The sequence below is a fragment of the Phalacrocorax aristotelis genome, chromosome 5 (assembly GCF_949628215.1).
Source record: "Phalacrocorax aristotelis chromosome 5, bGulAri2.1, whole genome shotgun sequence".
Taxonomy (NCBI): domain Eukaryota; kingdom Metazoa; phylum Chordata; class Aves; order Suliformes; family Phalacrocoracidae; genus Phalacrocorax; species Phalacrocorax aristotelis.
Window position 1 is genome coordinate 12005132 of NC_134280.1, and position 13356 is coordinate 12018487.

Consider the following 13356-nt stretch of genomic DNA (forward strand, 5'->3'; position numbering starts at 1 on the left):
TTCTTTTCTATTTGTGCTCTCACACATATTAATAGACTCACCTACAGTCTGTTACACCCTCAGTAAATTTTTTTCAGTGAGTGCTTTATGGATAAAGAGCCTTTGCCGACATAAAGAGCTGAAATTTATCCTTGAATGTGCCACACAATTTTAAGAAACAGAAAGAAAACTCTGAAGCTATAATTTACTCTTCATTTTGGTACTTCAGCTAAACCAAGATTTAGATGCAATGGTTTTCTCTGTCATTCCCGCTCAAAGGCATGTGATAGCAGCTGCATTATTTGTCATACTTAAACTAAGCCAACTGAAAACCGTATCAAATACACTGTTGGAAAGACCTGTGCACTGGTAGGATAACAGGATGAAGTGGGTAAGCCAGCAGGTCTTACCATCAATATTTACTATCAGCCTCCAGTTCTGTCTTGGAGAAGATGAGGGGTACAATTACAAATCCAACAGCACATACTGGACTATTGGTGCATCAAACTCCCACTTGTGCAGTGGACTAACTGGCTGACAATATTGGAAGACAAGTGAGATGTCAGGTAAAGCTGCCAAGTCACCTCATTGTCCCACAGGGAAGAAATGTGGCTGGGAGATGCTCTTCTGGCCACCTAACCTGGACTGCTGAGCAGAGGTGCCCGCAGAGTCTCCCCACTGTGGAAGAGTGCTAGTGTGTTCCCAGTTTTTAGGTTTTTATTTCCCTTTTCTGGGTTGAATTTTCCCGCCATAAACACCTAGCAAAGCATTTGTAGTTTTCTACAGAACTTGACTGAAATGCCTGTGCTTTGCTCTTTGCAAATTATCATCATGTAGGGTCAGATCAAAACAATGTACAGTCAGCTCAAGTGTTAACTGAACACTGCCAGCGAGCATAACTGAGGAAAAAAAAAAAGTATAATCTTTTACAGATGCTTTAAATTGAAACTAGACACTGACACACAAAGTCACTTTAGGTAAGTTTAAAACACAGCTTTGAGGTTCTAAGGCAACAAAACACACACACATTATTCTGTGTCTTGAAGGAACAGAACAAGCATCTGCCTGAACATCTGAAGCCTAGGAATAACATTAAAAATACAGAATACTATTAACTGCATAGTAGCTGCTCTTTGGATGTGTTTCACCCCTTCTTCCTCAAATACATTTTTTGATACACTGAACTTCAGATGCTCCAGCATTATTCTGAAGCAAATACTACCAACTTTTCCCTTGCTTATAAGGGAATATTACACCAATATTACTCTCTCCAGGTGACAGGGTTTCTGCCCCACTCTGTCAGTCTTGTGTTTTTGCCTTCTTGGTGACCACAAGGTCTCTCTCCACCTCAGAGCTGTACAGAGGAAGGATGAATGAAGATAACAAGGTGAGGTTTTGAAACTGCAGCTTAATCTGAGGCCACGTGCAATCAGGTTCTGTTTTCTTCAGTCAGCATGTGTCTTCTATAAAAGTACATGAAATATGTCTTCATTCAAATGCAGAATTATTACTATTCACATATTATCTAAATGACTCAATGAATTATGCAAGACTGGAGCTGAATAATCTCTCACGGGATCTAAAGACACACTTGGTTTTAGAAATTCTTTTTCATTAAACATTTCATTCATCAAATCAAGCCACACTTGCTTTCAGTGGCTGATGCAATACAAAAAATTAAGTGTAATAATCTGGTCTTTTTTCACAGTCTCCTCAGATAAAGCCTTGACAATCCCTGTGTAGTCTGGTTTGAGAGAGATCTCCTTCCAGAAGAAGAAATTTCTGATATTGGATGCTCCCACCACAAGGTTTCTTGCTCTGTCGGGTGATGAGAAATTCTGGGAAAGAATTCATAAAAGATCCTTACTAGTCTCTGAAAGGTTATGAATTAGCATTATAAAATGCGGGGAAATTATTGGAAAAATACAAAATAAACTTCGGAAAACATAAAATTGGGCTTACTGCACTGTAGTTGAATTTGTTCAGCATGAACGTTGTGCTCCTGAAACCACTTTCAGTGCTTTAACTGGGAGAAGGCTTAGTGAAACATACCCATTATCAAAAGCTCATATGCTGAACTACTGTAAAGAAGGCAAGATACATAACTCTTCACTGTCTGTTTTTTTTTTTTTGCCCCTAACATTCCTGTTTTTTCACATCCCATTGGAGCAAGTTGTTGTTTTGCCTTTCACAGATGTGCAGAAATGTTGCCACCAGCAGCAGTCCTAGAAATGCAGTTCAAAAGATTTGCTTCATGATGACTGCTGAGAATGATGATCACCTCAGTAAAACACTGATAAGGAAGAGTGACAAGTGTTTCCAATGCTAACCATGACATGTACAGTGTTGCTAGCCAGGCCTGTTTTATTCCTGATAGGCATGGTCTCCTGATGCAGAGTCACTGAAGGCCCTGAAAACCTTCTGTGAAGAGCAGTCCCAGGCATTGTATTTAACTAGTTCAGGCATCTCAGCTTTTCCTAGGCTATCTGGGAGAGACAGAGCGCTATTACACACATTATCTTCTCTAAACTAATATCTTTTCTCTCACAGATAAGGACAAGAAACATAAAATTTTTCAAAGCCCCATTAATTTTATTGCTTTTAACCTGTGCTATGACATGCTTGATAAGAGCAGTTTATTTCATCCTCTTCATTGTTGTAGCATTTGCAATCTTCAGCTATTCTTCATGGTAGGTACAAGGTGATCCACACTGTGAAATGCAATGCTGTGTTAAGGAAAGATTGCAGCAATTCTAATTTTTTTTCCTCTCCTTTCCTTTATCTGTGTTCTTTACTTTTGCCAGCAACCACAAAAGCTGTTAGAGTGGGCACACACGGAGGCGGTTTCATGTTTCTCTTACAAAGTTCTGCTTCACTTTTTGAAAGAGTCCAGGATCACATTACAGACTTTGCCGTCAGCCACAGTGTTCAAAACCAACACTTGGATCAGACTGTCTTGACAGTTCAGTTCTGCAAATCTTTGTGCATGTTCAGGGCTTCTGTCCTTTCAGACGACTGCTCTCTGTGTTTAGTCTTAACTTTATCAGAAGCAGGGGATCACTTTGCACAAATACGTTCACCCTGTTCCACCTTCCTCACCGCCCAGCATACAACGCCAGACCCCAAACCCAACATTTCTTTGTTAAGTACAGCTGCCACAAAACCTGTCTCGGCCACCCTTACTTTTCAAAGACTGAAACTAAGAGTTGACTAAGTTTTCATTAAAAAAAAGCTGAAGTCCCACAAGCCATCTCCCAGTCCACCTCTTCCCCTGCATGACTTTGCAGCCACTACACCAGACTTTCTCCACTAACTGCTATTCATACTGATGCTCCACTGAATTCTCAGCTGCAAATATTTCCCTGGCCACTCTCCAACTCCACATGATGCTTTCTTACTGACTCAGGTGCAGGCAAAAAGCCTTTAGGCCAATCCCACAGTCAGCTCCAGGGCTCCTTCAATACAGATGCTTTCTGCAACCCCACAAACCAGCCCACGCTCCACCGGATGGGCCTATACGGGGTCCCTCTCGGTCTCTTCTCCATGGGTGTTCATACTAAAATAATGTTATGCCCACAGGTGGGATGAACAACAAAAAAATATTGCGACCAGAATTCCACTGCCATTTTTGTGATCTCATAGAAATGCCCTAAACTTTGCAAAAAGTTTCTGTACATAAAGGGAAATTACCGTGCAGTCCTTTGACTCACCTGTTATGGCTGGTCATACATACATTCTTATCTAAAACCCCCTTCTTCCAGCAGCTCACTTACCAAACACAGCAAGTTTCCTTCCTACTTATCTCATCAGCAAAGACGAATGGATGGATGGAAGGAGCCAGGCTATGTCTAATCCTGATCCTTCCTTTCCAACTCTGATCTTGGCAAGCAATACCACAGCTTGGGTCCCTCACCCTCTGCCCGTGATGCAGGCAAGCCACATACAGGAAGACCAGGAATTCACACAGGCTGTCCTGCATGGCTGCCCAGGGCTGAACGACAGTCAAACCTAGAGAAACCCTTTCAAGTCTCTCTCTTTTTTTCTCCTGATCCAGCGGAGAAGACTCTGCATCCAGGGTGATAGGAAAATGTATAGAGAAAAGCTCAGCACATGACTGCAGTAGAAGACTTAGGGACTCCAGGAGGGTGTTTAAGGTCAGAGCTCCACCAGGGCTCTTCATTATCTACTCTGCTCTAGAGCACCTTAGGCTTTTCCTATTGCAGCTCATGGTTTTCTGCACTTCTCGTGAGAAATGAAGACATCAGATTAGGAAAGCTCAGGGTGAGGATGATGATGTAGTGCTCTGGGACAGACTCTGGTGAAATGCATAAGACTTGGCAGATTTGCATATTATATATGTATACAGAATGTACACACTATGTATACGTAGATAAGGGCAATCTGTTTCAATACAAAGATCTAAAGAATAAGTGATTTATTGGAGCTCATGGTTTTGAGCTCAGTAACACCACTAAAAGGCAGGAAAAATCCACTGCTGTCAGCCAAATTAAAGCCACAGAAAAACATTGTAAATAAGAACAAATGAGAGATCTTACAAGTTTTTTATAAGCTTGTTCTGCAAGCATTTGTTCTACTACACTTACAAACTGAGAAAGCAAAAAAACCCCAACTTCTTGGAGCCAGCCTCTTCATGTATTTTAAATCAGGCAAAATGAGCTGGTTTCATTCATAACGCAAATAGAACTGGCAGTATAAGAGCCTCTTTGACAGTATGAATAAACCCCACATGGACAAAGATAAATAGAAGAGCGCTGCATGCAAAATGGAAGAGTGAAGATTGTTAGACACGTGTATATTTTATTAAGAGGAATATACATCTCCTACATCAGGAGTAAGCATATAAATCATGGGGCCTTGGCTCACAACTATTTAACAATCTTCTAAAAATACCAACTAAAAATATTCACCTGAAACACATTTGTTTCAATTCACTTCACTGTACCTATAAATAATCTCTCTGTCAAACAGGAACCCACGCTGATCCACAGACTACTCTAATCAGTCCACACAAATCACTCCTTGCAATTTCAACAAAATACTCAAAGAATTCCAAGAATCATAAATAAGCAAAGAATTAATAAATTCTCCCAATTAGTCCTAACTTACAGTTCCCTGTTTATGCACACCTAAACCACAGCATACATCAGATTTCTCAACACCTGTCCTCCAGGTGAATGCCTACCTGAGCTGTTGGATTAGATCTTCCCCTTCTTTAATAACATTGAGGGTAGCATCCAAGGTGGCTGTTTGTTGCTGCTGAAATTGCTTGATAAGCTCCTGAACCGCATCCACAGAGTCAGCACAGACATCCTCTAAGAGCTCCTTCTGCAGATCTTCCATCCATGTCCACAGCTGGGAAGGAGGGGAGGGAAATATAAATCAGAGAGGGACTGAGATTTAACCCTTTTGCTCTCTAATTCCAGATCAGTAAGCATTAACTAGGGTTACATGTTTCACATGAAAACTGACCTAAGGTTTCTAAAAAGAAAAAGATACATTGGTTATAGATTCCGGTTAATGCAATTCCATTTTAAGCAACAAAGTAAAATAAATATAATATCAGGTAATTTTTTTCCAGAATTAAGTTACATTTCAGTTTATTATATGAAAATAACTAATTCAATTATTGTGATTAACTCTTTACACAAGTAACAAATGACAATGCCCTATAGCTGTGATAACCTAACCCTTTCAGGAGCTGTGTGCTATCAGCTGCTATTAATTTCACATGCAGCTGAGCCTGTTGCAGACAGACCTAAAATCATTGGTATGTCTGTAAGGTACTGGCTGAAGTCTAACTGTGCCTGCTCAGCTATGCCTTCCCAGGCAGAAGGTTTTGTGGAGGGTTTGGGGTTTTTTTTTGTTTTGTTTTTTTTTTGTGCAGGTTTCTGCCACTTACCCCCCTCCTCAAAATACACCTCAGACTCTGCTTTTTAAGTTGGGGAAAAACCAAAAATAGGAGACAGCAATATCACCAATCAATCCCATGCAGATCCATTAATTGTAAATAGTCTTGACTACCAATTTCAAAACAAAAACAAATCATTTGAGTAAGTGCTTAGATGAGACTTTCCAACCAGCTGTTCATCAGCGATCTGGATAGTGGCAGGAAAGCCCCAGCAGCCTCTTGTTGGCTGTAAAGGCTTAAAGCGAACAGAGGTTTCCCCTTTAAGCTTGCTCTGAAAAGTGAGTGTAAAATTGCACCAACTGAGCTGGCAGTCTGCCAGCAAATCCTAATGATTCCACCAGAGAGACTATTTTCTGTGCCATGGCTGCCCCATTAACCCACATTGTGCTGGTATATTCTGCAAGGTAGCAGAGTAGTATAGGAGCGGGGAAAAAACACGTTGCACCAGTGCACTGGGAAATGTCAAACGATGTGGTGCTGGTGGCAGTGGGGCTGTACTTCTGCCTGCCATTCCAGGGAGCTGCAAAGCAGTTTGTCTCAAAGGGAGCTAGAGGTACACATGAAGCAGACGACAGATGCTGTGTGGGGGTGGCAAAAGAGCTAGTAAAAATGCTCCTGTTGAAAACGAGGCGCAGTGGATCCCCATCCTACAGGATTTCTTCTGAGACTACGAATTCTGCATGGCCACATAAAATGAGAGGAGGAGAGGGATGTCTTAAGCACCAGCTGGCAAGGCTTCTCACAATTAGGGTCCAATCCTAAGGCCAGTCATCAAATGTTACACTATATACATGCTACTAACTTCAAGGATATCACCCTGATCTAAACCAAAATAAGCAAAATCAGCACCTGTCCCAGCATGGCCCACGGTATCAGAAAACGAAGAGCCCAGCTCCCTGTGCTCTGTCCCTACCTCTGCTATTGACTCCTTGCTTGACAGGCTTACAAAAACAAGTTTTAAAACATATGCTTAATTTGAAGGCTTTTCAGTTAGATTTTCAGAGTCAGCTTTGAATATTTTGGGAAAACGCCTCTGTTTATTCATAAATAGCATAATAAGAATGGCCTACCCTACTACTGGCCTAAACTGGAATGTCTTTGCTCAGGTTATTTACATATTTTCACATTCTCAGGAGAAAGGCATGATACAAAAAGGCAACTATTATTAAAAGAAATTAATATAATTTAGTAGTCAGGCTTGTGAAATAAATGAAAGAATGAAAATTTATTTAAAGAACCAAGTACAGAGCTTTTTCATTTGTGACCTGAGGTCCTGGTGCTGAACTTCGGGAAGTCACCATAATGGAAAATGCATTAATACCTTTAATACAAGAATTACATTCAGAATTGTCCTGGTTTTGATCTGATCCCTGCACCTGCTCAAACAGTAGGGACAGCTGGACCGTAACAGGTGAGGACCAGGTTGTTCAGGGATATTACTTGCTCTGCTTATCAGGTCTTCAAGTAAGAGAGCACTTTTTAAATATAGAAGAGAAAAATGGCCACACATATAAATCATCCTTCTGTTTTGAGGTGGGAAAGCCAGTAGTTTTTAAATTTCTTGCTGCTCTTCATCATATTTCATTTTTCCACTTAAGATAACAAAAAAAGTTCAGGGAACTTCCTTTACAAAAATGAAAGTGAAATTGAGAACTTGCTTCATTGTTAGGAATCCACTGTTTTCTTGAAATTATCATGTTAGAAAGGGCAGAAGAGAAAGTTTCTGACCCCCCACTGCAACTTCAGAAGAAAACCCTGTTTTCAAAAGCGTTTCCAGAACCCAACTTTCAGCAGCAGCCACAAGGATTTGGACATTTAAGATCCTAAGTGACTTTTTGAGTCTGCTTCTAAATTAAAGCAGTTTTGAAATGCTTAAACATAAACTGTACTCTACTCACCTGGAATTGAAACACTCATTAATTTCAGAGGGCACTCAAATATATTAACTCATATGAGCTTCAGATGTTTCCATTAATGACCTCTGATTGTAAGGATTTGCATAATAAAATCTATCAGAATCTAGGTCATCCTTGATTCAGAGACCTTTAATCCTTTAGACTCCACCAATCTCTGGGAAATCGTAATACAAAGAATCTGTCAATATTAATAAGATTAGGAAGATCTTTCAGGAACAATTTACAGTAGGAACCTGATTCAAAAACCTCAGAGGTTATGTGCTACAACTAACCACCTGAAATAAATTACTACCAAGTCCCACTTGTGAATGCCACAGCAATGAAAAGATGAAGTCCAGAGCCAGAAGAGCTGTTTACCATAAAATAGAAATCATGTCCTGTTTGTCACAGCTCAGGAAAATCAGTCCCTTTTAGGGCTTGATGTGTAATTCCAATACAACTATTAAACTGATTTTAAAAAGCCCTGACTATTAAAACACCAAATCACCAGATATCTTGTGCATTTCCTAATTCATACGGTGACATACTCTAAACAGCTAGCTAGCTTAGACTGAGTGAATGGTTTCAATTTTTCATTGAAATTTGACATATTACTCAGGACAACTTTTCTCTCATATTTGCATAAACTGACTTTCTTCTCTTATTCTTAGTACGGGCAAAATTAGTGAGCAGCTGTCCCATTCACACACAGGCTCCAAACTACTGCTAATGTATCACTTGATCCTGTACAGGGAGCATATGTAGCTGCATGCAGACACTTCAAATACTGACACAGTATTTCCACATCCAGCTGTGGTGACTTTTACTAAGCTTGCCAGTGATGCACATGTCCAGAAAAGGAGAAAATCTCTGCATTGTATTACTTAACATGTACCAAACCAAAGATATAGAATCCTGGAAAGCAATGAAGAAATAACCCAAAAATAATTTTTGTGCTTCTTTTGAATTGATCTATGCTTTGGTATGATTAATTGGATATGGAAATACTAATGCATTAGTGGTAAAACCTGAATTAGGTCTATCAGAGAGATCCAGCCACAAACGTGACTCATGCAAACTACATCTGAAAATGTTATAGTTGTTAGCCACACAGTCTAAGTCGCCTTAAGTCTAAGTCGAATACCTAGCCCTAATATGTCTATGCTGAAGGTTCCAGAACTGAGACTTTATTTATCGAGGTAACCATGGCTTTAATCAAGAAAACCAATTATTTTCTGGTTACTGGACCAGTGGAAAAGAATAATGACACCCCCTGCCACTTCTCTTGGGGGAGCATCTGGCACCTCTCATGCATTGTAACAACTTCTGTGTCCTTCTTGGATATAAAACACTGGCAGTTTCCATCCATCCAAGAGATAATACAGCTCTTTATTCCCATCTATTTCACCTGATGCAATGCTCTTCATTTTACTCAAGTGCTTAATGAGACCACCTACTGGAGGTTTGAAGAACATCTGTGCCTGTTACCTAGAAGTTGATGCTTCTGACTTAGAGCAAGTGACCCCTTTAAACAAAATTTAAAACCTAAAGAGATTGCTAAGAAAATTTTGCCTGTGTGTTTGGAATAACTATTAAACACTCAGTTTTTATACACTCCTGTTTGCAAATGCCATAGATGAGTTCTAATCTCCTCAAAACCAGTTTAAAAACACCGAGTAATGAGACCAGTGAAAAGTAAAGAACCAGTCAGTTCAATCCATGAGAATGACCATTGGACATTTTTGCTAGTTGTTCAGAACAAGGACATTAATGGAAACAAGAAACTTTCCAAAGTATATGTTCTACCCCTTTACTATGTCAGAGAAGTGTCACATGTTGCAGAGCAGGCCCCATAAGGATGCTCATGCCAACTCAGTAAAGTGAACATCCATCCCAGCAATGAAGGCTAGAGCAGAATGCAGAAGAATTCAGTGAAATATGGAGACCCTCTTTTCCCACCTGATTTGCACTGCTGCCACTTCATGAGTTGTGACAACAGTGTGCAGAGAACCAAGGGCAGGTTGAGAGAAAAAGCCCAGAACAAACAGAACTGCTTGAGAAACGCTCATCAGGGCTATTTTCCTCTGGTACTATGCCAGGCTTATACAAACCTGTTCTGAGCAGTAACACCTAGCTTTTTCATAATATGCATTAGGAAGTCACATAGACCCCAAGTTCAGGTTAATTTATGGCAGGACTTCAGCCTGCGCTTATGTGTAAGCACCTGTTCAAATGCTGTTATGAATCTGGCTTCACTGCACAGCTTTTAGGAAATTGCCTTTTCTACCTTGATTTCCCAGCACCAACATGGTGGAGATAGTAAAACTTTTCAGCACAATTAACCTTCATCAGCTGATCTTTATTCACACTTAGGATGCATCCAGTGCTGCTTCAGCTGAAAGAACTGATGGTTGTTATGATTGGAAGCATATTTCAACATTTTCCAAAGTCACATTCAAGGTCTCATGGAAATGTCAAACAGAAACATAGAACACAATGTGTGTAATGATGAGCTGTAACGTGACCACATGCCACCAGCAGAGCGGCACACAATGACAGCACACCTAATAAAATGTGGCAAGATGGGATGTGACCAGACACTACATAAGAAATGCCACAATATATGACTTCCACGGTAAGATACAGCTGATGAGACACCCTGCTGCAAAAAGTAACATTGTCAGATACCACCGAACTGGTTGGGAAGAAACAACGAGTGGAAAGAGAGGGAACATTCTGTGAAAAAACCCAGCTGATCTCTTCCTAACCTCTTTCTTGCTTTTTCCCTTTTCCTTGCCAATTTCTTGACATTCATCTTCGGTTGGGCTGCATCTGGTGCTTCTGTATGCTGACGCTTTTTAATTAGTAACCTTGCCTATGGCAAAAGGATTTGCAATGCCTAAACATGTGATGCTTTTTCCAAGTCCTGCATGGACCAGATTGATATAGCACAAAATAATCTTCTCCCAAGGGAAACACGATTTGGGTAGCTACACTTACATCAGGGAGTGTGTAGATCCCCAGCCCAAGGTCATGTAAATGTAATTCAGGGACTACTCGCTTTAGGAGACAAAGTTGGCTTATAACTGAAGATTCAGATGTACGTGTCCTGTGCTACTGCTACCATCATGAATTGCAAAAGCATGTTCCTCTTCTAGTATAATTTTAATGTAAATTATTTGTAATTATGAATTTGGGTGTAATTAACTGCAGTAATTGTACTAAGTAAATCAAATTCTGCACTTGATCATACTGATAGTAGGCTTGGATAAGTTCTTCCTACATCAAGAGAGTCACTCAGATTTACACCAGTGTAATACAGTACAATTTGGTGCAGGAGGAGCTTTCTATAGCTGTAAAATATACACTACAAATTCAGCAATTTACTTAAATAAATGCAGGTACCATTACATTTTCCCCTAAATTGATTGCTGGTTCTGAATGTTTCATTACTTCTCAAATAGGAGCTTCACTGCACTACCTCTTCCCTCTGTGCTTTTTCCAGTGATGGGTCATATAACTTGCAGTCTTACCCTGATCTGCTTCTCTGAGCCTTTTGAGCAACTTTGTGCACTACGCCCCAGGAATCTCAGAAATAAATTACCTGTGACAATTCTGAATCATTCTGAAGTTTGCTAAGGATTAAATAAACTGTGGGACCTTCCTCTAACCAGTCTTCTTGGATCCATCAACTTGAACCACTACACTGACACTAACCATTTTAAACTAGCTGTGTAGGCTCCATTGCATATGTGTCTTTTGAGAGACGAGTGAATTACAGGAGTGTCCCTCTATGGCTTTGATGAAGATTTACTCAATATGCAAATTATCACAGGCACTAGCTGCCCACTCTGTTGCCTTCGTACACAACAGTAAAAAGCTGCAAGCCCACACACTGGAACTGGGAGAAGCTCATCTTCCTCAGCTTCAGGAAATTGGGAAAATGGGCTATAATATAACAAATAACTTTATGAGACTTGGCACATCCTAGTTAAAGGTGCTTATAAAACACCCTTCTAGCTGCAGCATGAACCACTGTGGAGTGCAAGGCACACAGGCTGGAGATCCATCTCCGTAACACACAAAACACATGTAAGGGCCCTCAAAAGCCAAAGATATTTGAGTGAACCCAAGCAGTCAGTCAAAATGCTGGTGAATGGCCTGAAGAATGCGGATAGCAAAGTGTGAACTTAAATCCAATCCATAGGAATAAGGATTCCTATGCTATGCTATTCCTATGGCTAGCTCATGGCAGAATGATGGAAAGTACTTCTTTTCCATGCACCTGCCCTTGCTCTGCTGCATGTTCAACTTCCGGAGATTTGGTCTATGTGGCTGCACTTGCAAATATTTTCTTCTTATTACCTTGATTCTGTCTCATATTTTTTTGACATCACAGATGGCAGAATTTTATTCACTAGTGGTCTGGCTGTGCTTCAAACTCCCCTGCTCAAGAGCGCGATGTGCTGCCAGGATACCACAGCTCTCTCCATTCCCAGCTTCTTAATCCTTCATGAAAAAAAACTTGCTTCTAGACAAAAAATGGATGGGAAAGAGGGGCACCCTGCACTACCCCAGCTGTCCCGGTTCCTCAGTCCCAGATCTTTGGTAGCTTTACAGACAAGATTTAACTCTGCAAAGAAACCACCAACATGAATGACTGGTGAATGCTTGCATTTTGGTCAGAGCCACAGTGTATGCTCTGGAGTTGGAAAGGGATTTGTTCTTATTTTGCTGCTTCATGGTAATAAATTGCTGATAACCCAGAGTGAACTTTTAACATAGGTCACACAAAAATAACACTTGCTAGACCAGCAGAGCCCTCTCTACAGCCCCAGTTATCAGAATGATAACAGTAAGCTGGCAACGTATCTGTCTTCTCCAAGGCATCTGCCATCCCAGGCAAAGGACTGCACGTTACCTGTATCTGCAGCTCTTGCAGCTCACTTCTCCCACATCCTCCCTCTGCTCTCTGCCTGCAAATCCACCTCTGATGGGAATATCAGAATGTTTACAAACTGAACACTTACTTTTTTTAAAAAAATCAGCATTTACTTAATCCCTTATAAAAAGCATTTGCTTTTTTCACCCCCTTGTCTTGTGATTTCTCTGCTTATAACACTCCCCCCATAAGACTACACTGATTCAGCTCCCAGCAAAAACGACATTCATACTTGTGAGAGGCATAAATTTAAGGTTTGATGTTTCACAGCCCTGCAGTCAGAGGAGGGGGAGATATTTTCAAAGTCTGATTTTGTATGCTGCTTTGCATATATTTCAGCTGTTCGTCTTATCCCATTGAAGGAACAAAATTTCTAGCTTTTGAACAAAGCACGTGGTGTTTCGTTCTAACCCTGAAAAGTGCTAGGATGTGAAATGGACAGTCAGTGAATATTTTATGTGCAGAAGCTGGGTTGGTCATTTTAGTGTTTTATGCTTTCATTTTTTTTTAGATCTGGCTGTAATATGAGAAAAGGAAGAAAAACACTGTCCAGGACAGGAGTATTGTACAAGTGTTTAAGACAAATATTTTGTGGTAGACATCTTCAGAGA

General features: G+C 40.4%; 1 protein-coding gene across 5 annotated transcripts in view; it reads right to left on the minus strand.

Annotated features, from left to right (window-relative positions):
- KALRN (kalirin RhoGEF kinase) overlaps positions 1-13356 on the minus strand; it is a 519314-nt gene that overhangs the window by 195854 nt on the left and 310104 nt on the right. For all 5 annotated transcript variants that reach the window (XM_075093010.1, XM_075093013.1, XM_075093012.1 and 2 more), the window contains exon 12: positions 5183-5352. In XM_075093010.1, the coding sequence (XP_074949111.1) occupies positions 5183-5352 (170 nt within the window). The remainder of the gene's footprint in view (positions 1-5182; positions 5353-13356) is intronic.